The following is a 27,901-nucleotide window of genomic DNA, read 5'->3' on the forward strand; positions in this document are numbered from 1 at the left end:
GAAACATTAATTAGGTGATTCTCAAATGCTTCCATTTTTTCATTTCTTCTCGCAAGAGACTAAGCCTCCCTTGAATTAAAAAAAAAATAAAAATTGGAAGACAATATGACTAGTGGAGTACGAACAGTAATAGAACTGCTATCGTGGCAGAGTGTTGCTGATGGCGATCTACGCTTTGGTTAATTACTTAATTTAGATTAGATGATGCTTAGTAACCCTAAAGCTGTGAGAAGGCCTCTTTGTTTGGATTGCATTTTTTTGAAATTTTTTGTAAAAAATTTATTATAACGATTTGATATATGTGAAATAAAAAATAATTGAAAAATGTGTTCAAGAAAAACGTAAATTTTTTTTATATAAATTTGCAGCATAGAGATTTGTTTTCTGCTAACGCGCATATGCCAAATATACTGTAAATGTTTTTTTTTTTTTCATTTAGTACTTCTAGGCACTAAATAAGTAGAGAAAAAAGAGAGGTGAGCCCACTATTAAAATGAGTACTCTCTAGGCGCTAATTAAACTACTATAAAAAAATAGTCACCACCCGCCCCTTTATTTGTAAATCTTCCGCATTAATGTACTTACTCAGAGAGTCCAATAAATTTTCATCCACTCACTAAAATTGATCCCACCCCAATACTACTAATCAGTAATCCCACGCAAACTCGGCTGCTTCTTTCAAGGTTCACTTTCTCGAATTTTGGGGTAATAAACTTTGGTCCACAACCAACATGTAGTCAAATATGGAAATCGAATTTGCCAGGATATTTCACAGATAATTTCCTGTTCAGCAATGATTTCTGCCTGAACCTAATAGATAAAACCAACTACATATTGACTTTAAAAAAGAGAAAGAAAAAGAAAAATGAAATGGAGGCTGGACAGGACCAAGACCCGGATCAATAGAAATTGTTAACGACTTGTAAGTAAATAAGAGAGGGTGGTGCTCCTCATGGGCAGCTCGTTTGGTCACGATATCTTCCTTAAGAGTCGTTGTCCAGTCTCCTGCAAGGGTTCGAGTTCCATAGTTAACGTATTCGGGGGATGAGGCCTCTCCTCTCGAATCGGTGGGAGATTAGTCGGGTCTGATTTATCTGATAGCTCGGATACCCCCATCCGTCAAAAAGAAAAAAAAAAAAAAAAGAGAGAGGGTGGGTGGTGTGAAAATGAAAAGTGGTAGGTAGGGGAAAGAGCAGAGAGGAGAACGAAAAAGACTCCGGGCCTTCTTGTTGGCATTGCTATTTTAGGAAATTTTTATGGAAAAATTTATATTATAATAATTTGATATATAATTATATATATATAATGATTTGATATATTTTTTTAAAATTTTTATAAAAAATTATATTATAACGATTTAATATATATGAAAAAAAATTATAAAAAAAAACCGTAATCCAAAGAAGGTATGACCGCCCTCAATTCTTAATGTAGTAGTGAAATTTGTAGGATCCCATGCGTCCCATTAGCGGGAATCTGCAGAGGTGTCGTATCTGTCTGTTTCCTCTCCTCTGCTCCTCGTTCTCCATTTTTAAATACCAGTCCGACTTCCCCCACCATGGCTTAGAGGAGTTCCAACTCTTTTTAACACAGCCCATCTTCCTCCCCCCCCCTCCTCTCCTCCTCCCTCCTGTCAAGAAATTTCCGAGAAAACCAGCCCATTCCTCAATCATCCACTCGCCATGGCTTCCGCTACCGCAGCAGCAACCACCCTTCTCGGATTATGCAACACTACCCGCCGCTTTGTATCATTCCCTCCTAACAGTGGGCCGTCTGAAAGCACTCTAAGTTCGGGTATGTTGATATCTAAGACTTGGTTGTGGAAATCCTAGCTTGTATATCGTATTCTGCCCTCTCTCTTCCCTTAATACTCCACTTGGTTTCTGCCGATTACTGCACGATCGATTCATTAGCACAAATGGTCAGAAAATCTGCCAACACGGCTTTTCCGACCTAAATCATACTAACTTTCTTTGCATGGGCAGATTTACCAATAAAATTAGTAGTGTCACAAGTAACTGGACTAAAATGAAGAAAAACTTGAAGGCCATCATCATGATAGTAGTGGGTTTCATCACCCCTCTCTCTCTGTTTCTTAGATCACTCTCTCTTGGTTTATGAGAGGAGTTGAGTCCTCAGAAGAAGGCGCATGTGTGGAGCCCTGCGCTCTTGTTGCTTCTACTATGTTTTTTCTGCTTCTTTATTTCAGTTCTCAGCGTAAATCTTCAATTACGATTACCATTGGTTGAAACTAAAGGTGCATTGATTGTAGTGGAGGAAGAAATGAGGATCCCTGCCCTGATTTCCAATATTCCATCTTTTGTAGGTATTTGGTCGCCAGGCAAATCGCTTCACCATAATTTCCGTCTTCGGTGTAGCACGGTTTCCAGTCCTCCCACCAAAGGTTCACAAAAATTTAAGACTTTTGCCAAAAAAGAAAATTAAGTGAAATGAAAAATCAAGGGCCAACATGAGTTTAATCTAAATGCTCAAATCTCATGCAGAATTAGATGAGGGGTCCCAAAATGGCAAGCCTGTTACAAAGTGGCAAGAGATTCTGGAAGAAGGCAGCACTGAAAATGGGATTGTCGAGGTGGTAATTCATAAAAATACCATGAACAATAAATAAATAGCTCTCATTTCGATTAATTGCTTTAGCAAAATTCTTCTTTGCTTCTGTTGGAAATTGATTCCCATGTTTTCTTCTGCGACCACTTAAAATAAAAAAGGCAAGCACATCAAGTAGGATAGAAGAGAGCATAGAATCCATTCGGTCAATGCTCCGTTCCATGGATGATGGGGACATAAGCATATCGGCTTACGACACTGCATGGGTTGCCCTTGTGGAAGATGTCAACGGAAGCGGCGGCCCTCAATTTGCTACGAGTCTCCAGTGGATCGCCGATAATCAGCTTTCCGATGGTTCATGGGGTGACAGCAAAATCTTTTCGGCTCACGACCGGATACTCAACACTTTGGGATGTGTTGTTGCGTTGAAATCCTGGAACATGCATCCTGAAAAATGCGAAAAAGGTAGTGCAAATCATCGAAAATTGAATCTGCTCATCCTCTTGAGCGTGTGGGTTTTTTAAGTGGTTTGTTTGCAACTACAGGACTTGATCAGATGAAGATCATGACTCATTTCTAATTCCTGTACTAACTATTAAGTCCTGAACTTCCTTTTTTTTTCAAAGGATTATTGTTCATAAGGGATAACATTCACAAGCTAGAGGATGAAAATGCTGAGCACATGCCTATCGGTTTTGAAGTGGCATTTCCTTCGCTAATTGAGATAGCCAAAAAGTTGAGCATTGAGATTCCGGCTGATTCTGCAATCCTGCAAGAGATATACGACAGAAGAAATATAAAGCTAACAAGGTACGTTCTCCAAACCAAACCCGCCCCTCCTCCCCCACCAAAAGAAAAATCCGCCCCCGGGTCACTCCAAACCCAACCCCCATAAACCGACCAAAAATATAAAATAAAAGGGTACCTTGCAGTCACTATCACGCTGTACCTTGCATTCCATTACCAATTTGCTAAAAAAGTAAGCTCACCTTACACAACAGGTACTGGCATATTATATATTATATTACGGGAAAGTTTTCCTAGCAAGGTTCCTTCTAAAGAAAGACCCTTTACACCAGCCCGTAATAAAAGATTCTTTTTTATTATCGCGGTGGTCACCACTAAAAAGTATTAAGATTTGATGGGATGAAAGGTAAGGATTTAAGCTTTTGACTCCTATCAATTATCACAACAATATGTGGATTTGGTTAAAATAATTCATACGAGTGCGTGATGCATTCATTTGATTCAGTAGTATTTTTCAGTCCCCTTCGAATTATTTTTGAATCACTTCAGATCCTTTTTCCCTAATGTAGGTCTATTGTATCTGGAAAAAAAAAAAAAAAGACCCTTTATTCATTTGTTTAATGCCCGGTTTTTTGCAATGATAGGATACCCAAGGAAATAATGCACACCGTACCCACAACGTTGCTCCATAGCTTGGAGGGTATGCCAGATCTGGACTGGCAAAGGCTACTATCACTCAAGTGTGAGGATGGTTCCTTTCTGTTTTCTCCATCCTCCACTGGTTTTGCCCTCATGCAGACTAAGGATGCTGATTGCCTCAGATATCTGACCAAAATCGTACAAAAATTCAACGGAGGAGGTAAATAGACGCCGCCAGACATCGTCTCAAACTGCTGCCACATATATATATTTTACATTAAACCCTCCCAGATCTGAAATATTTTTTTTTTTTTTCAAAATTGCTTATCATTTACTAGTTCCGAACGTATACCCTGTGGACTTATTCGAACACTTATGGGCTATTGATCGACTTCAAAGACTGGGAATTTCTCGGTATTTCAAGCCAGAAATCGAGGAGTGTATCGATTATGTTCACCGGTAAATCTGATCAAACCTCGACTACCTACCCGAAACTAAATTCTTCCGTAACACAGACTAACATCAAACGTCAAAATTAATACTGATCATCGATCCTACACAATTGTCAGATATTGGACGGAGAAAGGTATCTGTTGGGCTAGAAATACCCACGTTTATGACATTGATGACACAGCAATGGGTTTCAGACTCCTAAGGCAGCACGGCTACACGGTTTCTGCAGGTTAATTACTTGCCGTTTATAATTTCGTTGCAGTACATGGTAGTATGCGACGCTCTGATAAGGATAAGGCGACGTTGTAATTGACAGATGTCTTCCGTAACTTTGAGAAGGATGGTGGATTCTTTGCCTTTGCCGGACAGTCGAACCAGGCTGTGACCGGGATGTATAACCTGTATAGAGCTTGTCAGGTGATGTTTCCTGGGGAGGAGGTACTTGCCGATGCCAGGAAGTTCTCGTCGGAATTCTTGCAAGATAAGCGAGCTAACAATGAGCTCCTAGATAAATGGATCATCATGAAAGATTTGCCTGGCGAGGTACGTTTGAAATTAATCAATTCATTAATAAAAAGAATTTTATTACTAGTAATAATACTAGTCTGCTTTAAAAATAATTTGGACTTGAGTGCAGGTCGGATACGCTCTAGACGTTCCATGGTATGCCAGTTTACCTCGTGTAGAAACCAGATGGTACCTAGAACAATATGGCGGCGAAGACGATGTCTGGATTGGCAAGACATTGTACAGGTATATATCTCTACTAAAAATATGAAAAGAACGAATTGCATGTTAAATCTTAATGCAGATTAATTCTCAACTTCATTTTGCCATCCTGACATTTTACCTTTCTTCAGCTTAATACATCAGCATTAGTAGTATACATCAGCAGTGATAGTTTTGCTGTAACATTGAGATGGTGCGTGGGTGGGATTTAAAATGGTTAATGGAGTTGTGAATCAGAAGAATCGCTTTTTTGAATTGTCAAAGTGATTTGAAAGAGGATGCTCAGGTCTTTCGCTGGTAAAGGCGTAAATTGAAGACGGCATCATTACTGCTCTCATCTTGAAATTTTGCGTGGTGTCTAGTCTAGCATTGGGTTAAATAAATTCACGCCTAGATAGTTCCCTTCCGTTCATTTTAAGTTAACCCTTCTGGATATCCATTAACTTGACCCTTCTGTTCACTTTTCAGGATGGGAAAAGTTAACAACAACGTCTACCTTGAGCTTGGGAAATCAGATTACAACAACTGTCAGGCACTGCATCAGCTGGAGTGGAGAAGGATACAAAAGTAAGTTCAGATTTACGTCGTAACGCCTAAAGCTGGTGTCCCCATCCTATCTTTATCAAGAATTAGTTTTAAAAAAGAAAAAGGAAGCATAAACAGGTTTTTAATAGTGGATAAACCAGTTCGTCATCATGCAATTGAATTCCAATGTATTGAAAGCTGCTTGAATTTCTAAACAGATGGTATGCGGAATGCGGCCTTGGAGAGCATGGACTAAGTGAGAGAAGCCTTCTCCTGGCCTATTATCTGGCAGCTGCCAGTGTGTTCGAGCCGGAAAGGTCAAAGGAACGGCTTGCCTGGGCCAAAACAACTGCCCTCATCCACACCCTCACATCATATTTCAGCAGTGAGCAAATGGCAGGGGATCACATTGAGGCCTTTCTCCGCGACTTCCAACGCTCCTCCTCTAACCTTGACCACACCACTGGTGGAAGGTATCCGTCCCTTCTTTCTTTCTTTTTCAAAAACACCTCCAAAAACAACTAATCCAAACGGAGCAAATGATATTTACAAAACATATTCTTTTTTTTTTTCTTTTTGACTCCTTTGCTTGTATACTTGGGATTTTAAAAATATGCGAAACTATCTATAAATGAGGAGCAGAAACCAACCGGCGATGAAATTTTTTGTACATGTTTCAGAAAAAGAATATATAGACTCGAGATGTTAATACATTTTTCCCCTTTTTTGGCACAAAATGATTACCACCGTTGAATATAACCGGCGATGAAATTTTTTGTACGTGTTTCAGAAAAAGAATATAGACTCGAGATGTTAATACATTTTTCCCCTTTTTTGGCACAAAATGATTACCACCGTTGAATATTATTTTGAGGAAGTGAGTGGTGGGTGCAGATACGGGCCGACCCAAGGATTGCTCAGGACTGTACTTGGAACGCTGAATCAGCTGTCTTTGGACGCAGTGTTAGTACACGGCAGAGACATCCATCAATATCTGCGTCGCGCTGTGAGTTGCTGTTGTTTTGTCACAAGATTTTCTGCCAACTATATCCAGTAAACGATATGTGGGATTTGACTTTCTTAACCGTTCTTTTTTTTTTTTTTTTTTTTCCAATTTCGATTGGGAATACGTAGTGGGAGAAGTGGTTGATAGCTTTGCAAGAGGGAGGTGAGATGGGTCAAGAGGAAGCAGAACTTACAGTGCGCACACTAAATCTGTGCGCCGGCGGCTACCCATCGGAGGAGTTATTGTTGTCCCATCCCAAGTATCAACAGCTCATGCGTCTCACTTCTAGAGTTTGTCACCAAATTCGTCATTTCGAAAACAAAAAGGTTAGAGACAATAGTAGCCAGCGGTGGCACAACTTTCTTTCCATAGTAGCTACTTTATTCGACATTTTGGGTAAAAATACGGCAACTCGTACTGACTTTTGTGTGTGGCATCGTCCGGACATCCAACTCATCAATCAATTATTTCAGTGCTAGGAGTATGTTAGAATGGACTGAGTTATTGCTTTATCATTACTGCTTCTTTCGTGTGAAACCATTTAAAGAAATATATAACTTGCGCCCCACCTTTGATCAGGTACATGGTAGGGATAATAATGGAAGTGCAAACGCGGGTGGCATCACAAGCGTCAGCTCCATAGAAGCAGACATGCAAGAACTAGCGAAGCTTGTTCTCACCAGTAGCCCGAGCGATCTGGATGCTGATGTCAAGCAAACATTTCTCACAGTGGCAAGGAGCTTCTACTACACCGCCCATTGCAATCCAGGAACCGTCAATTTCCATATGGCCAAAGTTCTCTTTGAGAGAGTACTTTGATTTAACATGTCCATTCCTTTTGTTCTCGTCGTTAAATGGCACCCAGTGAAAAGTTTATTCTCATACTGTTGTAGTAGTAATTAAGTGCTCACAACATGTATAGAAACGAATAATTATATGTAATTTTTCTTTTAATCTTCAATGTGCCTTAGAAAATATTGGCAAATCCAATCTAAGCTTGTGAACGTACAGCATTTAATTAAGTGAACTTGTGGAAGATTACGCATGCATGGTTCATACGCTTGAGGGAACTAAATGTAGTGGATACATTTGCAGAAAGCACATTATATGTTGTTCTTTGCCTGAGAATCTGCACGCTTGTAAGCCTGTTTAGATAATGGTTTCTCCTTAAGTGTGTGATACGTCGATAATGGCAGAGGCATGTTCTTGAATGACATGCGACAAGTTGCTACTTCATCTCTTTGATTGATGTCAAAGTGGAGATAAAGCCAGATCCAACGTATGGTGGTGATTAGGTTTCCATTTTAAACCGGACAGGGCAAGAGATAAAATTAGAAAATTCTAGGGCCTTTTTGTATCAGGCAGAGATAAATTTTGGTGGAGGCTGGAGAAAGTGGGATTTTGACAGAAATTTGACTCCTCGGATTCCTGCTGATGAAAAAACAATGGTGAGGAAGTGGGAAAAACTCTCCGTTCTTCTCGTACGAGCAAGCATGCAAGTGGATCGCCTGCCCACCCTGTAATTCTGATATCTGATCTCTATCCGGAATTTATGATATTGCTTTTTCTACGTGTGTTTTCCAAATCAATTTTTGATTAAATTAACTCATCAAAATCACTTTAAATTTTTTTTTTAAAAAAAATCATTTAGAAGATGGAATTAATTTCTATACATTGTGAGTGTAAAATTTTTCTCTCTTTTTTTTTTAAACACGAGCCGAACAAAAAACACAGTTTACAATTTGTTAACATAATACATCAACTCAATTCTTAAAAAGAAGAAGTCATGTAAACAACAATAAATAATAGCAAGAGCCAAAAAGTAGTAGCTAGTAAATTCCTTGACACTTCCCATTACCACCATAACAAAAAAGAGAAAAGAAAGAACCAAATGTATGAAATTAATTAAAAATTACTGATTTTTTTTTTTCCGATACAATAGCTTGCTATACTATGGGGAGGGAGAAGGGGAGGGCCTGAATAGATCTTGAGATAATTCGAAAAGAACTGAATCACCACGGGATCAGACGGATACAATTAAGTGGGGCCACATTTAACTGTGACAAATTGGTGGGAGCGGTCCCCACAACAATCGTCCCCTTTTCTTTTCATAATCAAAGAAAGCAAGAGCTGGGAAAGGCCGCAACGCAGGTGCAGAGCAAAGGCGAACAGATGGCTGGCCCAGGTTATAATTGTCTTGCTGGTTTTGGCAGCGTCTTTACACTTTATACAGCCCACAAGCAACAGTCGTGTGTCGCAACGGATCTTCTATCCCACGTCATGTGCCATTCTCTGTCTCATTTTTTATTATATTGCTATTTTTCCTTCATAAATATCATGTTTTAATTCTTTTTTGCTTCCTTAAGATCCAATAACTATTAATTGAGTAATACACAAAATTTGACAAACTCAAAAAATCAAAATACATAAAAAATGAGATTTTTAATGAATTTTCTGCTGTATTTTTAAATTTTCTATTATATATTGCTTTTTTGAAACTGTTGTATTTATTTTTTCACTTAATTAATAGTTTTGGATATTAGGGAAACAAAAAAAAAATTAAAACATGATATTTATGTAGAGAAATAACAATATAATAAAAAGTGATACAGGATGTGGAACAGAAAATCCGTTGTTGCGACGAAGTGTTTTTTTTTTAGTTGAACCAAGGCTCAGACAGGAACACATGCAACCATAAATCACTGTCGCACACTTTTTGGAAGAGAGAGGGGGGCGGGGGTGGGTGGGGAACATGAACCATTCAACCCCACCTCTCTTCAGGCTCAAAATATCAAATGGGGTATGGTATGGAAAAGAACAAAAGAGAAATCAAATCCATAACAAGTACTAGTAGTAGATCAACATTGCTCTTGCGAACTTTTGCTACCATACTCTCCACCGTCCCCCTCCTATCAAATATGCTGTTTCGTTTTTTGGTTCTCTTTAGCCAGTGGGTAAGATTTTTCAAAGAGTAAAATGCAATTTTAATATCCAAACTTTAATTCTTGAGCAATTTTAGTTCCAAAACTCTGGATGAAAATAAATTCAATATCTAATATTACAATATTTAAGTACATTTGGTATGATTTCATGGTTGAATCCAATAAATATTCGATTGAAGTAAGGGTCCCAAAGCTTTTTTTTTTGTTTTTTTTTGTTTTTTTTTGCTGCTTTGATTTATTGAAGGGTACGGACAAGAGAATAGAGGAGTTTTGAGCGTATATGAGTAGCTCGACTAGATATTTTCTTTAGTTGAGTTGTTTTCTTTTTAAATGACTAAGTCACATTCTATTAGTCCTTAAATCATTAGCCATGAGGTTGGCAGTTTTTTTTTGTTTTTTAGAAATTTTTAAAATTTTGTGGCTGGACAATAAGTAACTTTTTCGAGTAGGAAATTTTTTTTTTTTTTTTAAAAAAAGAATCTGTCAAGTGCACTGTATGGACTTATATATTGTAACATTAAGTATTACAATTATTTTTATTCAAAGTTCGGATACCAAAATAACTCAAGAAAATTTTTTTTTTTTGAAAAACAATTTGGAGGCTTTCATTCATGATGAATATGTGGTCACAGCATCAATTGGTCCTCCTCTTGGGGAAGTCGATAAACCAAACTCTAGTCCCCTCAAAAGTAAAGATATTTTTGACATAATGTGAGCAGGAACATTATTGGTTCCCTCATGTGACTTAATTCTGACACGCTCAGAACTAGCCAACATTTGAATTAAAGTTTGAGTATCAGCCAACAGCCAAGAGGCTGTTGGTAAAGTCTCGGTGGGGTGGTGAAATTTTGTTTTTTACTGTATATTTGTCACTCAATTGTGACCGTCAATTTTAAGTAATTTTCTTCGACGGTTTCTGTCGGTTAAGTTTCCCCTTCTTCCCGTAAATTAGGCCTCCTTCCCCTATATTAAATTAGAATAGGTTATACAAATGTTATCGTTACGACAAAAAAAAAAAACTTAAAATTTGGGTATCAAAACCGTATTTTTCTCCTTTCGGAATGCTAATAAGTACGCTGGTGTGACCCCATAGCCCATTGTACGCTCAAGACTCGAGATTCGTTCTTTCTATCAAAGCGCAAAATTTCCCAGCAAACCAAGGTACGAGGCTGCGTAATATTGTAACATTGAGTAGGAATTGACAAAAAAAAAAAAAAGAATCTGTCAAGTGCACTGCATTCACTTATATATTGTAACATTGAGTATTAAATTTTTTTTCATTCAAAGTTCGGATACCAAAATAACTCAAGAGTTTTTTTTTTTTTTGGATAAATAATTTGGAGACTTTCATTCATGATGAATATGTGGTTACAGCATCAATTGGTCCTCCTCTTCGTCCAGTCCCCTCAAAATAAAGATATTTTTGACATAGCGTGGGCAGGAACAAATTATTGGTCCTCCTCACATGACTAATTCTGACACACTCAAAACCAGCCAACATTTGAGTTAGTAAGTATCAAAACCAACAGCCACTGACCATTTGGTCCAGTGGTCATCACCATTAAAGGTGATGCTGGAGGTCAGGGGTTCAATCCCTGCCTCCCACAAATTTGCCACAATTTGTGGCGGTCTTAATTGACCTTCATCGATGGAGTTTGTACTCACATCGAACCCCCTCTCCTTCCCCTTAAACTAGGCTAGATTAGGTTATAGGACATCTATCGTTTCGACAAAAAAAAAAAAAGTATCAAAACCAACCACCGGCAATAAGTGCACACAAAACCGTATTTTATCCTTTCCGAACGCTAATAAGTGCGCTGGTGTGACCACATGGCCCATTGTACGCTCAAGAGATTGGTCCTTTTCAATCAAAGCGCAAAATTTCCCAGCAAACCAAGGTACGAGGCTGCGTAATAAGACCTTCAAGTCTCCTGGCAATCTGGAGCGAGTTCTTATAAACCTTCGTCTTGTCAGCCCATTTTGTTTGACAAGTCCACGATTCAGAGCCCGTAAATGCTCTAAGCAAGCAACCAAACTCACTGCAAGAATCTGCTCCGCTACAGGACAAGAAATTATTACACTTTGTCTTCTTGCACTTGATCTCTAATAGTACATTTACTTTGAGCTACTTGGACATATTTCTTTACAATTTTTTTTATTATTACTAAAAAGTCAGATACATGGTGTAGTTGCATTCAACTAGATTTAGCACCTACTGGAAGAAAAAAAAAGTCATTTGTTAGGGACACATTTATTATATACGTTCAAGAGTTACTTGGGAGTACTTTGGTCATGCAAAATATACTTTTATTCTAAAGGGATAATTGCAGAAACCTCCCCTGAGGTTTCTGACACTTGCACTGACCTCCCCTCTAGGTTTAGAAATGGCATTCAGCACCCCTGAACAGGAACAATTCGTTGCATAAACCTCCCCTGAGGCTTTGATGTCCCAATAAAAAATTATTTGTAGAAGTGAGATAAGAAATTTCTTCCAATTTTGCCTTGATCTTGCTTCACAATTAGTATTAACAAGAGAGGGGCATAGGCATTAAGGATCAAGCAAGTTCAGGGGGTATAAATGCAACATATTTTTCATTCCAATATCTAGCTTGGTTTGATGAGTGTTTCGGAATTAAATGCAATTAAATTTCAAATTTACCCCTGATATAACAATTCTTATAAAACAAAAGAATTACACATACGACAAATTAACATCTCTATAATTGTAACTACAATAGTTATTAACTTTTTTGATAAAATATAAGAAAATCATAAACCATAACAAAAATTAATACTAGAAAATAAATATAGTGGCTGTATTAATAAGGAGTAAATTCTCAAAAAGAGAGAGTTTTTAAACTAACTTTCTAAAGGGTGGCGATTTTTGAGTCTCTTCCCAAAGGGTGAAAAACGCATCGAAAGAATGCGTTCTTCCAAATAAAAATGCAACTTTCAAATACGTTATTTTAATTTTCATAAATTTGTTTAAATATAAAAATTTGGTTAAATAATGCATAACATACCAGCTCTTTACGGAAAAAATTGGTTAAATAGCGCCAAAAAAAAAACTAGTATGTTTTGTATTTAACATAAATTAACTATGTGAAAGTTAAAAAAAAAATTGCCCATAACATACTAACTCTTTATGGAAAACTGGCAGGTTTTATATTTAATGCGCTATTTAACCAATTTCGTTGGCCTATGGAGCTAATTAACCAATTAGCGCATTAACTAATTAGTTAATTAGATAAACAGAAATTAGTTAATTAGTTAATTAATTAATTAGATAATTAGTTAGTTAATTAGTTATACAGTTAATTAGTTAATTAGTTTAACATGTAAATAGTTTGTTAGTTTTGGACAGACAACAGCTTTAGTTAATTAGTTAATAGTTAATTAGATAATTAGTCAATAGTTAATTAGTTAATTAGTTAAACTATGCAGAAATAGTTTGATTAGTTGATTAGTTAATTAGATAATTACATAAATAGAAATTAGTTAATTAGTTAGTTAATTAGTTAAGCAGTTAATTAGTTTATTAGTTTAACATGCAAATAGTTTGTTAGTTTCGGACAAACAACGGCTTTAGTTAATTAGATAATTAGTTAATTAGATAAACAGAAATTAGTTAATTAATTAATTAGTTAATAGTTAATAGATAATTAGTTAATAGTTAATAGTTAATTAGTTAATTAGTTTAACTATGCAGAAATAGTTTGATTAGTTAATTAGTTAATTAGATAAATAGAAATTAGTTAATTAGATAATTAGTTAATTAGTTAATAGTTAATTAGTTAATTAATTTAACTATGCAGAAATAGTTTGATTAGTTTAATTTGTTTAACAAATCAAACGTTGGTTTTGATGAAAGTACTTAAACCTTTCATCTGGTAAAGTCAAATACAATTGGGGGTACTCTAGTAAATTCACACACTTTTACCTTTTAAATTGGCTCCAACTTTTTCTAGGGGAGGTTAATGCTATTTCAAAATTGATAGGGAGCGGTCGGTGCACAGTTCAGAAATCTAGTGGGACGTTTCTGCCAATTTTCCCTATGTCTAAATTTGCTAACAAACTTAACCATTGAAGAATAATTATGCTATTATATATATATAAATATATTTAGTGTTTAAGGGGCAAAATGTTACTTTGAACCAAGTTAAGAGGGCAAAGTGTAATTGACCCTGGTTACTAACAACCTTCATCTGGCAATACATTTTCCCGTTGATCATTAATTCAACGAACTTTTTTTTTCGTTTAGGAAAATTCTTAAGGCTTGAAGTAGATGCTTGGAAGAGATTAATCGGACACAGCTACCTAGTACGAATTCAGCACGCATCATATATTACCAAAGACAAATTAATGAAAGTGAAAGTTGTTGAGGGAAACAGCGAAGCGAAGATCAACACAACTAAATCTGCTTTACTCGAGGATAACAAATTATTAACCATAACACGCGGCGGGGAGCAGAAGCAGAAGGAATCCGAAACATTGGCATAAATTCTGAAATACAAATCTTATAGCTCATCGTTACATGCCTGACTACAACCGCATCAAGATGCTCTAATGCAAAATCACAACCATGCCAAAGCATCATATTTTCTTTTAATGTTAATTAAATGAAGGATCTAATCATACTCCAATTCATCCGGAGTTACTGGACGTTTAAGGGGGATGATAGACTTCTTTTCTACATCCCGAGACAATGCTTTTCTCATATCTGAAATGGGTTACACATAGACAAGTCAGGGGTAACATAAGAGTGAAGTTCAAAGGAAAACTCGTAACTATTGGATGCAGGTACTCACCCAAGCCATCCTCTTCCCCAGAGTAATATCGTAGTACACGTCGATATATAACATATCCAAGCTGAAAGGAAGGCAAATTTTATGAGAATCTAACACTCTCAAAGATAACTGCTATTAGCAGATTTGGTATGGTAAGAACATGAAAAGAGAGGCCAAAAGCCTTACCTTTTCATACATCTTTATGGCTGGTGTATTTGATGCTCTCACAAAAAGGTCCACAAAATAAGCCTTATCACTGTTTAAAAAAAGGAGGAGAGAAGAGGGGGAGAGGGGGGGGGGGGCGGGCAATCAGCGGTAAGGGCATCAGATAGTAACTTCATATAAGTGTTGATAAGTTTGCAAGTAGCTGTGACTATGGCTCAAAAGTAAAAAGCTGAAGTAATCACATTGACAAGAAATTTCTAGGTGACATAATAGAATGATGAACTTCAAATTTTGTTGTGGTTATCAGAATTAAGATTTAGAGCATGAAGATCAGCTTAGAAGGTCAAGTTAATAAAAACTAATTATATGCAATTCTAACATAAGAGAATGAAAGGAAATGACTAAAGAGAATGGTAAAGCAGGACCCCGAGACTTCCGGGATAATTATGTGCAATTCTAACTGATTAGAAGGTACTTAGAAGCTTCTATATCTCAAGGGAGAGGCAAAAGAATCTAACAATTGCAACATGCAGAAAAAGGACAAAAAAATAAAAAACCAGAAAGAGAGACCCTGGTAAGTAAAAATAGAAGAGCACATCATGAACAACTGTAGATAAAACAAGACTCTCGAATACAAACATATACATAAAAAAATTTCTCCTAGAGTCCATTTCAAGCTAGATTGGCAACACGTGGTACACTATACAGTCAAAGAAAACACATTTTCGCACATCAAATAAAATAGAGACACAGAAGGCCATGAAAGAGTCTAAATCTGAATATAGAAAGATATCAGAGACTAATACATCTAGTGCGCTGTAATCATATATTCTTTTAGCGTGTCCTCCTATCATGATCAAGCCTCCGCTCATCTGGGAGTAGTTGGGTATGAAAAGCTAAGGAGCGCAAAGCAAACACAACTACATTTTTTCCTTTTATCACAAGATAGAGGGTGGCCGGAAAAAGGAGATGACAACTTCATTCAACAAAACTACATTGTCTTACATCTTGTCACTAATATCCTCCAATAGGTTCATCAGCTTCTTGGCCAATTGTTGCCTTCGATATTCAGGAGACACAGTTACTGCCGTGACATGACCGTGCCAAGATTCACCTTGTCCTTCAACTTTTCCCATAACTGCAAGAAGTTGTTAGCATTAGGTGTCATCAGCAAATTACTGTTATACAATCTCAATCAGAATATGGAAACCACAATTTGAGATAACCAAAAAGCAGTCTTCATCACTTGCATGGTCACCAAAAACTCTGGATGACATTGTGCTGTGCAAGAAGAGAGAACTTCAAATTCAAATCTATCATCATCTACCACTAAATGTGCTGTTTCAAGCTACATGAATGTATGTGGTGCAGGAATATCTTGCGCCATCAAGTTCTTATACTGATATTCAATGGGACAATTATACCCCAGCCAGAGCCACGCTATCCTTCGCCAGGCCAATTATACTTCAGAAAGCCATAGAAACTTTTTAAGTTCATCGCTGACGCGAACTCTCCAATTCAATGCATCTGACAATTGCACTCAAAACTTGACAACTCTCAAAGTCAAATCTTTAATATTATACATCAATTTCATTAGTTGAAATTTATATATTGAACTAAAGGCAGAAATTACTCGTGGCACCTTTTATTTATTTTCCCAACAAATTGTATCAAAGATAAATCCTTTACTCAGAAAGTAGTAAAAATATGTTACTCCAATCAAAAAAATCCTTTCAAATACATAGTAGTAGTTACAGTATTCAAAAAATCAACCAACGGCAACTGAGGAAGGAGAACTCACTGTATCCCATGATTCGGTTTCCGGGAGCTTCAGCCACGTGGAAATAGTCAGGCCACCTTGCCAAGTAGGTCATGTAGAACGACATGTTGAACTGGGTAAACAAATTATTCCATTCGTCTTTAGTATTCAAGAAAATAAACAAAATTTTAAGCCCTACAATCTTATGCAGCACCTGATTGAGAATTACATGTATGTACGAGTTGAGGAAAGAAACTCACGGTTTCGGTGAGATGGTCCAGATTCACTGACGCGAATCGAAGCAGATCGTTGCAGCAAAATCTTCTAATCGTCGTCATCTCCGCTATTGTTCTTCCCCGACCTTTCTCTCTCCGTCTATTTGCTCCGCTGCTCGGAAGTCTTCAGATCAAATTGGGAAAAACCCTCGAGGGAAAAATTGCTAAAGTAGTCCCCGCATTTGTTACAAATACATTTTATTGTCGACAATGTTTTAGGGTCCGTTTGCTTCTCGTATTTGTACTTTGTTTGGTTAACTTAAGCTTCATTTGTATGGGTGTGCATCTTAACTCGGTGATCCAAAAAATTCGGTAATCCGATCTAGATCCGATGTATTGGATCATAAGTGAATTAAGAAGTTACGCAGATCATATTCGTATATCTTATTTTTTTGTGATCCATGGATATTTGATTCGATCAGCATTTTTTTAAAATTTTTAAAATTTTTAGAATTTTTAGAACTTTATCTCTTATTTCTTATCTTTATATCTTGCATCCTCTTTCAAGATAGACTTTCTTTGCATACGGTATTAAGTTTTTAGACATATTATGATATAATTTGTGGATAAAAAAATGTAGAAGAAATATTAAATCTTATTTGTTTGAATCAAAATAAGAAAAAAAATATATGAAAGTTACTTTATATTGCAACAGAAAAAAGACTAGTTTCAACTAAAAACTCTTTTCTTTATGACTAAAAACTCATATGTAAGTACAACAAATTTACTTAGATAATATTTTGAAACTCTAATATATTTAAATTTCATTTTATCTTTGGGATTTGTAGTTTTTTAAAAGAAACTTAAAAAATCAAATACAGATCGGATATCCAATTGATTTGAGCCGCATAATGCGGATATCCGATTAGCAGATCCAAATACGGATCACAAAATGATTGATCCAATTTTATGGGTCGATCAGCATTTTGGTTAACGGATTGGATATCCGTTAACCAAAATAACCCTATGGTTTGGAAGTTGATAAGAGGAGAGGAAAAAAAAATATGAGAAAACTTAAGAAAGAAGGGGAGAAGAGTAAGAACAAAAAATGGTCAATTTCCTTTCATGCGATTTGGGAGTAACAGGAGGGAAAAGCTGACTAATATGTTTATTTTACTTATGTACCCTCAAGTTCAATAGTGTTGATGTTTACTGTAACGAGCAAATGTGATAATTCATGTCCTTTTGATGCTATTAGTACACTTTCCTTCCATTTCTATCCACTTTTGTAGATAAAATTTTCATAAGATTTTATCCTTCCATTTCTCTCCAATTACTTTCTTTTCTCTCCAGTTAAAACTTCCAAAGAAGAGATAAGTCATCATACTTTTTTTTTTCTTTTCTCTAATTTTCCTCCATTTCTCTCGATTGAAACTAAAGGTTGTGTTTGGATTGCATTTTCCGTCATTTTTCATGGAAAAATTACTGTAGCGATTTGATATATGTGAGAGAAAAAGGTGATAGGGAAATGTGATCACGGAAAATGACAATATTTTCCGACGAAAACAAGCAATCCAAGCATGGAAGTTTTAGTGAATTACATCTCCAAAAAAATTAAAGACCCACCATAGCAGATGGATCCCCAATTGCGAACCTATCACACCACCTTCCAATCCATCATACCAATCATATCTTTTGTAGACCACCAACAAAATTACCATTCCATTAATGTACTTTCTTGTCACCACCACCACCATCAAGGACCTCCTCCCAAAACCACCATCAACTCTATCTCCCTATCCACCCCCTTCTCACTCCAAGGCAAAAAAAAAAGGTAATTATTCTGAAAAAAAATCTCATCAAACTATAGCAAAATCAAGGGACAATGCCAATTACAGATGGATCTTCTTTCCAAAAAACCCGTACCCCCCAATATCAAAAGGAATGATTAGACCACAAAAGCTCCTCATCCAACCCGGAGTCTGGTTATGGTCTTTAAAAGTGCGTCCTCCGAAGAAAAAAAAAAAAAGACAGAGAAAGAACCAAGAACTTTGGGCCTATACTATCCATAAGTATTTATTTAGAAATAGTAGATTATACTATGAAAAATTGCAAGCAAGATCACCAACTAAATCAGAGGAGTGGATAACATTTGGCCAGTGGTACCTCGTAGTGCTGCTAGTGTAGCCGTAGCCTTTGAAAGAGCAAGTAAAAGCGTCAAAAGAAATACTACTGATCTTGTAAGCATAAAATAAGTCCAGTTGAAAGGGCATGGTTTTATATTTCTCAGTAGTTCCAGCCAGCATTAATCTGTCTGATAATGGGACTGGTTTCAGTAGTATTTCCAGCTTCTTTGCACATTTGCTTGGATGAAGATTTCTTTTCACGCTTGGATAACGGAATTAAGAAATCTAGCAGGTCTCAACGAACAATATTCGAAGTTCCGTTTTGATCCAGGCAAAACGCCTGTGCTTAATGCAAATACATAGCCAGTTTTACTTGAAATTTACTGGAGCTGTTAGCGGGTGTGTGTGTGATTCGCACTAGTCGGGGAGGAGAAAGGAGAAGGGGAAAAGGTAGACAGCCTTGGACTACTTGGTGCTGGGTCCGGCATCCCCTTCCCCGGCTTCTCTGTCAAATCTTCCCAAGCCGTATGTATCTTCCACACCACTTGTAACTCTCTTTCTGCGCTCTGCAATCATTTCCAGATATGCCTGCAAAGAAAATTGTAATATTTTTTAAGTCTTTGCTGTATATCAACATCTTCATTGCTGAAAGGGCAAACTAGATCTCGTCATGTGTATGGTTTCTTCCAGTAATTTCGAACATAATTGACTGATTGAGGAAGCATCCACCAATACCTTGGGGTAAGAATACAGAAAGATGTACCACCACGCACATACCAAACCCATAACGCCAGCAGTAACAATAAGGGAGCGCAGAAAAAGCCAGCTACCGGCAATTAGTAACACGCCAGTTGTGGTTATCGTCCAAGGTTGACACCTGAGGAAGGGAATCAGTTAGAGGGCATTTACTGCTATCAAAAGGGATTAAAAACAAGCAGGCAATTATCTACAGCCAGGCAATTACTACTAGTTACTATGACAATCATTAGGGATATGACATTTACTTCGCAAACAAGTTGAGTTAAAAATGGCTGGTAAGTTATTACTACCACCATTAATTAGTACATCGACATCCAAAAACACAGATGTTTTTTTGTTCTACAGCTATTGGTGGGTTGCAAATATACAGTGAGGCAATTGGAACAAGAAGTGTGGTGAGATGGATGACCAACCAGGAAGGCTTGGTGTCCCAAACAGAGTCATACTCGAGGGAAAGATAATTAAGGTAACCGTCCATGTCCCGTACGACGCCGTCTTCATCAAAGAATGAAGACTCTCTGGGGTCATGGCTGCGGTTGCTTTTGGTAGCAGCACAAGGTTTGAAGGGCTTATTAGCAGAGATTGAAGTGGTTGTTAGCTTTGGTGAAAGGAGCGACGTCACGAGGGAATAATTGAAGCAAGAAAAATGGAGGATTGGTACGGGTGGTGGTGGTGCTCCGGTAGTCGACGTTGGCGGTGGGCGGAAGTAGGAGAAGGGAAGGGCGGCGTGACACGGGGTCACACTCTGACTTGGAGGAACTGGCAGCATACCTTCCGTCTACCGCCGTCGTATTGAGGAACTAAGCAATTTGTTTTCGGCCGGGAGCAACGGGCAGGGTTATCCTATGATAATTGAGGAAATCACAACTGATGAGAAAATGGGCATACCATTTGCCAGGTTGGACAAAGTTGGTGGGGCCCAGGTGCTCCAAGGACTCGGAACGCTTGAAAATCCATGCCGTTTTTAAAATTAGTATGATAATTAAACATTTAGAATACATTTAATTTTCTAAAACTAAAATGAATGAACATGTAGGATTCATGTTAATTTTTTTATTTAAAATTATTCATGCTTGCACAAATTCAAAATAATTTTTAAAAATAAACCGTGCTACGTCACGGATAAGATAATTATTTTCCTCACGCTAACTTCACAAAAGAATTAGACTCATTGTCCTAGCAATTTTCATACTGATCTATTTTCTAGATATATGGCGCCATTCTTGAATGTAATACTGATTATTTTGCATAATTAATTGTTCAAGAAATTTTTTTTCTTTAGCAGAGAAGGAGTGAGATTTATAAAGCGAGGAAGGATAGAAGGATTATAATCTAGGAGGTCTGAATTCTGGGACCTCAAGACTTATAATCAACCTTATTAGTGAATTAGAGAGGAAATGGACCTTTTTTTTTTTTTTTCTTTTTTGCAAGGGGACCAAATGTTGGTTAAAGATTGAATATTGGACAGAATTTTTTATTCTTAATATAGATTTAATCGTTTTAGAAGATTTATGCATTTACAGCTTGAATTAGGAACTGTCAAAATTCTAGTTTGCAAAAGTAATTTTTGGCAACAATATTAAGTCAATATTTTAGAGTATAAATCTTGCGTTTCTTTCTTTCCTTCTTTCTTTTTTTCCCTTGTGGGTTAACTATAATATTATTTTCTATCAGTTTAGAATATTAACAGGAGGTTGATCTTGAAGTCTTAAAAGCATGAAGTAGATAATATCTGCGATTCTGGTTGGACAATTGATGACATATTTTGAAAATTTCTATATTTTCATCGTATGAAAATTCCCTAACGGCAAAAGCGTCCTAAGCTTATGGGACTTTATTTGGCTAGCTGAGTCAGTACACTCCCAAATCCGCACCTTCGAAGGGTTGGACTAATCGGCGGCTAGGCCCACAAGATTTCTTTCCAGGTTTGGGCGTACCCCTTTTTTCTTTTTTTTTTTGGTTTTTGGTTTTTTGGGGGAAAGGAAAGAATTTGGATTGAAACATTTTTGTGTGTGTGAATGCAGAGGAGTTAAATGACGGTGGAAGGAAAGAATGCTATGTGTTGACACCGAGGCATCTACTATTTGGACTGCCCTTTCGCCCAATTCGGCAAACAAGGAATGGGTACTGAAAATTTGCAGCGTGGATGGGGGTCAAGAGAAGACTCTGCTTCTTTGAAGGTGAACATGGTAAAGGAAGCAAGACAAACTGGAATATGATCGAATACAGACTCCTGCACCATTGTTGTTCAATCGAATGGAATGTGATCACAGGAGACCGAGAGTAAGCTCTGCTGCTCCCTCACAAGTAATAATTTTGTTTCTCTTCGGAAAATAGAGAGCTAATTTTGTTTCTCTTCGATGCCCTGGTTTCGGTATACTTGATTAATCGATTGTTGGTTGTCTACTTTTTTGCAGCCGGATGATGGGGTTCTTTGCAAGGTGTACGAGGACTTGGATCCAGATGAACTAACGTTTGGGTTGGATATGATGGATATTGGCGAGGATTCACAGATGAAGACATAAAAAGAAGTATCAAGACCAGTGAAATTCTCTCTGCTTCAGATGTGTGTGTGAGTCCTGGAGTCAGATTTTGCTTGAATTGCAGCTTTTAGAGCTATCAGGGCAAGTGAAGTAAACGAAAGCACAGAAACGTATGTACATTTTGTTTGTCAATTACTTTATCTTCTGAAATAGTCCGTTTAATGCTGTTATCGACTCCTCCAATCAAATGGAAACCCGAGACTTGAGCATCTATCTTCCAAAATGAATAAAAAGAAAAATCAAACAATTAAAATCAATTAGGGGAGTGGACTCAAATTGTAGTGAAATTTACAGGAATATGCGTCCCCTGAATTTGAAGAACTTCGATCAACAATGAACGATTGACCAAAATGAAACAGCGACGCAATGCACAGATGCAAAATTGGGGCAGGGATCAGAACCTCACAAACCAAAAGGATCTTCAATTTGCACCGTTGGTCGTTTAGTACCACCACTTTCCTCGCACAATCCACTTTGGTGCTCATCACAAGTGGCCTCCTCCTCCCTAACCGCCGTCCGACGGTGCACGTGGGGCAATGGGTTTGACAGTGCATGCACCACTATCCTCTTGTTACTCACCAAATCAAGGCTCTTAATCTTCATGTAGTTTATCCTCATGGGAGACAAGGGCCCTCCTCCGTCTGCGGTGGTCACAACCAGTTCCTGCCCGCGCTCCATCGTCGGGATCACCGTATCCAGCGGCAGACTCATTAAGTGCGACCCCTTCAGAATTCTGTTGGGCACTATGTGGAACATTAGGTCGGTGACGTAAGCATGCCCTCCCCCTCCGGCGAAGATGGACCCATCGTCAATCGCGAAAAGCGTCATGGACTTGAGGTCTGCCAGCTCCGGGTACTTGACCCTCATCGCCAGAGCCACCAAACTGAACCCCCTGACACGCAACTCGGCCATGGCCTCTTTCAGCATCGAGCGCATGACCAAGAACTCTGCCGTGGGCGGCGGGGGGTCTGGGTAGGCGAGGGTAGTCATTTTCTCGATAGTGCAGGAAGTCGGCGAGAGATGAGACATAAACCCCTGGATGCCGTGGACGATGACGAGGCCATTATTGAAGAGGTCCGGTTTGGTGATTTCGACGCCGTTGACGAAGATTTTCGGGGTGGAGACGGCGTCGGAGGGGTTGATGATGGGGGAAGCGGTGATGGTGAGACAGCGGTTGCGGGCGAAGGTCTCAATCTTGGTGCCGAAGGCTAAGTTGCGGAGAAAGTGGAAAGAGTAGAGGCCCGGGAGGGAATGTTCTTGGAGGAGAAGAGGCAGGGAGCAGGAGGGGCAAGTGAGGAGGGAGGAGTCGGTGGGGGCGAAGACAGTGGAGGGAGCGGTGAGAGAGAGGTTGGCATTGGCGGTGACGTTGGAGAGGTCTCGGAAGCCGAGGGCGGAGAGGATGGTGGCGAAGAGGGAGGGTGGGTATGTGTGGACGAGTGTTTGTGCTGAGGCGGCGGCGGTGAGAATGGCGGCAGCCAGAAAGATGAGGAGGACATTCCGGGTGGCGCCCATTGTTTGGTTGGTGATTTTCTCTGGGGCTTTTTGTCTGACCGTGGAGTAAACGAAATGGTAGTGGTGGTGGTAGTTGTTAGTTAGTTGTAATAGAGCGGGAAAAATATAGACGGTGCAGAATTAGAGGAGTGGTGGCGGCGGTTATGGGGATGGCAGGTTCTTGATTTCAGTGGGAGGATCTCAATCTGTTATGATTTTGAGAGCCTGATCGACCAAAATGCCCCTAAACAGCACTTCATGATTTTCAGACTCTATGATTGATGATTGTTACTCTCTTCCTCTGGATGCAGCTTGGCATTGCCATCCAATCCAGCAATCCTTCCTCCCCTTTATTATTCATGTCATGCTTGGATGATATATGACTAACTAATAGCCTTCTCTATCAATTGGCAAAGGCCTACCAAAGCAAAGCTAATCAAGAATCCTTTGCCTTGAAACTTGTTTCACTTGACCTTATCACAGTCAAATAGAAGACTGCCAAACCAGCAAAACGAGAGAGGATCAAGTGTAAAAATCCAAATTCCAAAGAGAGCTACCTGCAACACTCGTTCATAGCTTGCTTTTCTAAAAAAAAAGTCTGCTCAATTTGATTGATTAAGCTAATAGAAGCAAGAAGTCGAAGTTGAGTTATAAATCGTGCTATAAAGCACCTTCATTTGAGAGCAAGATCACAGGAGAAGTTTTATTATTGACCTGGCAAGTGGTCAGCATACATGTAGGGGCAACAAAAAAAAGAAATGATCATAAAGAAAATTTTACTCGTTTTTCCAGGCGTACAAAATCAATGAAAATCCCTGACCTTGTGACCCGGAATTTTGCGAACCTGGCCTACTGAACACAGACGGATTTGAGGAGACGGTGGAGTGGCGGTTTCGCAGCTTCTCGGCCGAGAGACAGGTTTGAAACAGGAAAACAGCATTGCCCATAACATTCCCAAAGAACCAACTATGAACATCCCAGTACACTTCCACCGGCAGTCCATCCACCAAAATAGTCTCGTTCCCCCTGAACTTCCACCGCAGCCGCTTCACCTGCAACACCGCTCTGCTATCCACGCTGATGGCCAGAGATGGATCGTTAATCCCCCCAGTATCGCACTCAATTTCGATGTCATGTATCGGCCCGTGGTCACAGAATTGAGCCTTTGTAGTGTATACTCTCTTCCCAAAGATGTGCTCTCTTTTGGCAATAAACACCGTATTAGATGCAACAGGGCTAGTACCTATTTTCTTATACACTTCCTTTTGCAAATCCCCGAGGAGTAGGACAAGTTCTTGGTTAAATGCAACAGCTAAATAGAAACCCTCTAGCGGTTCCGGGCCAAAACCAAATTTTGCGGATGAAAAATCCCAATATATGTCAATTGCAGTGGAATCGGCCTCTGAACTTCTGAACCCTTTTCTTGGAGTAAATAACCAAGGCTTAATATCAACCTTGCAGACGCATTCATTGGTTGAACTCCGAATTCCAATGCTAACTCCTTGCCCCATCAAATTCTTGGACCAGGTAATGGTAATGAAGCATGAAGTGCCCTGAAACTGCGTCTGATAGACGCATGTAACGAGATTCTGAGAAGCTTTACTAGAATTTGATGATGCTGGGGAAGAATCAGCAACCTGGACCCCACTTTCATTGAAACAAGAAGGGAAGTCCCTCATTATCTGTGAATCTATAGCTCAATTAATTTTCTTCTCCAACTTCATTCAAGCTGTGCGATCCCCAGCTATAAATTCCTGCTCTTGTAGCAACTTAAATTAGATGAATTTGTAGGAGCTCAAACTAGATGAGGAACCAAGCATTTGCTCCCATGTTCTGATGGAGCAAGATGTTGATATGTTTCCAAATGAAAAGTGACTATTCTATTGGATGAGCTGTAGGTTTGTGTACAAAAGCATGCTTCTTTGTCAAATCCTAGTCGATCAGTGCTCAAAGTCTGTAAAGAATGTCTGCACCAAAAGACTTGGGTTGCAGGAAAGGGAGGAAAAGGCTAGCAGATGAGATCAGAAAATTGAGTGCTAAAAGACAAAGCTTTACCGAGGAAGGAGAAGTGGTTGGAAGTTTACTCATCAATGAATGAAACGGGCAATTGGGCTGCAAATGGACACTTGTTAGGCACGTTATGTTATGTTATACAGCGACACGAACAGGAAAAGCAAACTCCCTTTCCCCACGGTGGTGTCACTCTCATTGTCTCAACTGGTAATGGAGTGCCATTATTGTAGCAGACATGCCAAGACCCCGAGAATTCCAGCAGTTACAGAGACAACAGAAACCAAATTCTTTATTATTATCTTTTCGTGGGGATATTAACTTGATTAAAGTTAAACTAAACGACCATATATTCCCTGGAGGGTCAGATAATCTTCTGTCTGGAATTCGGAATGTCAGATAAGTTGTGGTATAACCCAAAGGGATCTTAGCAGCCTTTCCTTCTCTTTGTCCTCCTCCCTCGACATGACGTGTCTTCGAGTTCTTGATAGCCCGAGAGGGGAAACTATACATATATGTACTCCTGTAATTTTCATTTCCCGCGGGGCTCCAAGAAAGACGAATTTAGCCACCGGGGCAGATAATAGGAAAATGAATAAAGCATTCGGTTAGGGGTGCAAGCGGAGCTAATCTAACTGAACATCCTAATGATTAATCTTGTTTGATCATTTTAACGAGACTTTGAAAATTTGTTCATATTTAACGAGAGTTTGTTTCTGAAGTTGAATTTGAACGAGTTTATTATCGAACATAAAATAATGTTCAAACTTGAATTTATTAATTGATAAACCAATCTCGAACGAGCTCCTATCAAAACAAATTCGTTTCGAGTCAATTGATTATCTTTCAGCCTTACATGCTAATCTGGATTCTGGAGAGGCAATGATGAATTATGAGTGCAATTATCATATTCATTGCAATCCGACCAATTATGACGCAACTGAATCAGTCAAGTCGTGAACTCATGCCCCCCCCCCACTCCACAATAAGTGTAATAGTGTATTATATCTTTCCAGATCATACCTGGATCTGATCCTTTCCGCTATATAAAATTAATTTCTTCGTCTTTAAAACAGAATGGAAGGTAATTTCCTGTTTGGTTATTTGAAGATTTTTAGAAGGTGAAGTTGCGTCTCCGCCCTAAATATCTTCTCACGTGTAATTTTCGTATTAATTAGGCGGTGGTCGGTCGGCCTACATATGATGTACGACGCCCAAACCAATCTTGTTTTGAAACCTAATCACAATTAATTCTTCCAACTTGATAGAAGTGCTAATGTGACCGTTTCCCTTACGCAATTAATACAGCCACAGCATTTAAATGATGCGGTCCAGAAGCCTCTAATTACGACCACCCACGAATAATTACTAGTACTACCTAGTCGGAACTCAGAAGGCAGGAATTGGCATGAATTATGCTAATCAATTCAGCTTCCGTCCAACAAGAAGTTAAGAGAGAGAGGGAGTCGGCAGCGCTCAACTTGACCTCAGGCAGACAACATTGACCCTACTTAACCTGCTGGTAGACCCGGATTTGCAATTCGAGTTATTGGACTAGATCAAGACATCCGGGCATTTATTGAGCAACATTGACCCTTTTTTTTTTTTTTTTTTTTGGTTTATCTAGCCCGATTAGTCGGGGTATTATTCTAACAGTAATAGACACGCGTTAAGTATAAGAGTATCAAGAAAATGGAACCACCACCAATACTTCATTCTGGCATGTACAACGTTATTAGTGTAGCTTGCTGATGAAAACGGCAGAGAGCGGCAACGATGAGATCCAGAGAATCGAGTCCCCAGCCCCCTCCAGTGACGACTTTCTCAGGTTTGAAGGATTTGCATATGCCATGGTGTTTTTGCAAAGAAGAAAGTAAAAGAGACAGTAAGGTATATGTGAAAGTTGATCGTCCGTTTTCTTTTTGTGATTGAATCGTTGGTTTGCCCCCATTTGAGTAACCATCATGACGCTTAACAACCATAAATCATGTAGCTTTCCCTCATTTTGTAGGGTAAAAGTCGGAACGCTTGACTCAGTCCTTTGTCGCAATGTCATCCAAGTTTCAACCCTACCCACCATGTGTGCTGTGCAATTGAGAGGACCAGTCATCTTGGCTTTACCCGATCAAGCCCCATCCATTCTCATAAATCATAAACATGCTTCTCATCCACGTAAATTCCACATGCCATGTGTTGTATGATTTTTGAATAGACCTTCATGCGTTAAAGACGCTCATCGCATTCTCTCTCTCTCTCTCTCTTTTATTCATTTTTTGAGTTTGGGGTAAAGAAGATGAAACTGCATCCCACTCTAGTGACCATGCTTCACAGCCATGGTGTATTCTTTTTCGGTACGATGGAGGCACGTTAACTAAACACTAAACAAGGAGCTGAGCTAATTGAGTCTTATGAGGGTTGTTGGAGGATCTTTAAGAAC

General features: G+C 38.6%; 5 protein-coding genes across 5 annotated transcripts; 1 reads left to right on the forward strand and 4 right to left on the reverse strand.

Moving 5' to 3' along the window:
• Positions 1–1,585: 1,585 nt before the first annotated feature.
• Positions 1,586–7,689, forward strand: LOC113778952 (ent-copalyl diphosphate synthase, chloroplastic-like). Its single transcript, XM_027324403.1, has 15 exons — positions 1,586–1,794; positions 2,327–2,404; positions 2,505–2,593; positions 2,730–3,033; positions 3,195–3,378; positions 3,960–4,174; positions 4,293–4,413; positions 4,524–4,636; positions 4,724–4,950; positions 5,045–5,160; positions 5,605–5,703; positions 5,880–6,134; positions 6,556–6,667; positions 6,796–6,993; positions 7,247–7,689. The coding sequence occupies exons 1-15, from the start codon at positions 1,683–1,685 to the stop codon at positions 7,484–7,486; spliced, it is 2,463 nt and encodes an 820-aa protein (XP_027180204.1). The 5' UTR covers positions 1,586–1,682; the 3' UTR covers positions 7,487–7,689.
• Positions 7,690–14,078: 6,389 nt separating this feature from the next.
• Positions 14,079–16,794, reverse strand: LOC113777303 (N-terminal acetyltransferase B complex catalytic subunit NAA20). The gene is made up of 6 exons (XM_027322339.1): positions 16,581–16,794; positions 16,363–16,453; positions 15,567–15,699; positions 14,583–14,652; positions 14,418–14,478; positions 14,079–14,329 (listed from the first exon to the last, which is right to left on the reverse strand). The coding sequence occupies exons 1-6, from the start codon at positions 16,656–16,658 to the stop codon at positions 14,238–14,240; spliced, it is 525 nt and encodes a 174-aa protein (XP_027178140.1). The 5' UTR covers positions 16,659–16,794; the 3' UTR covers positions 14,079–14,237.
• Positions 16,795–18,656: 1,862 nt separating this feature from the next.
• On the reverse strand, positions 18,657–20,271 carry LOC113764952. Its single transcript, XM_027309002.1, has 3 exons — positions 19,834–20,271; positions 19,397–19,538; positions 18,657–19,249 (listed from the first exon to the last, which is right to left on the reverse strand). Exons 1-3 carry the CDS (start codon positions 20,187–20,189, stop codon positions 19,127–19,129), a joined length of 621 nt encoding a protein of 206 aa, XP_027164803.1. The 5' UTR covers positions 20,190–20,271; the 3' UTR covers positions 18,657–19,126.
• Positions 20,272–22,148: 1,877 nt separating this feature from the next.
• On the reverse strand, positions 22,149–23,982 carry LOC113778498. The gene has a single exon (XM_027323933.1). The coding sequence runs from the start codon at positions 23,473–23,475 to the stop codon at positions 22,366–22,368; it is 1,110 nt and encodes a 369-aa protein (XP_027179734.1). The 5' UTR covers positions 23,476–23,982; the 3' UTR covers positions 22,149–22,365.
• A 115-nt stretch (positions 23,983–24,097) lies between these two features.
• On the reverse strand, positions 24,098–25,668 carry LOC113778506. The gene has a single exon (XM_027323946.1). It carries the CDS (start codon positions 25,131–25,133, stop codon positions 24,231–24,233), a length of 903 nt encoding a protein of 300 aa, XP_027179747.1. The 5' UTR covers positions 25,134–25,668; the 3' UTR covers positions 24,098–24,230.
• Between the last annotated feature and the right edge of the window lie 2,233 nt (positions 25,669–27,901).

Source organism: Coffea eugenioides, chromosome 1 (genome assembly GCF_003713205.1).
Source record: "Coffea eugenioides isolate CCC68of chromosome 1, Ceug_1.0, whole genome shotgun sequence".
Taxonomy (NCBI): domain Eukaryota; kingdom Viridiplantae; phylum Streptophyta; class Magnoliopsida; order Gentianales; family Rubiaceae; genus Coffea; species Coffea eugenioides.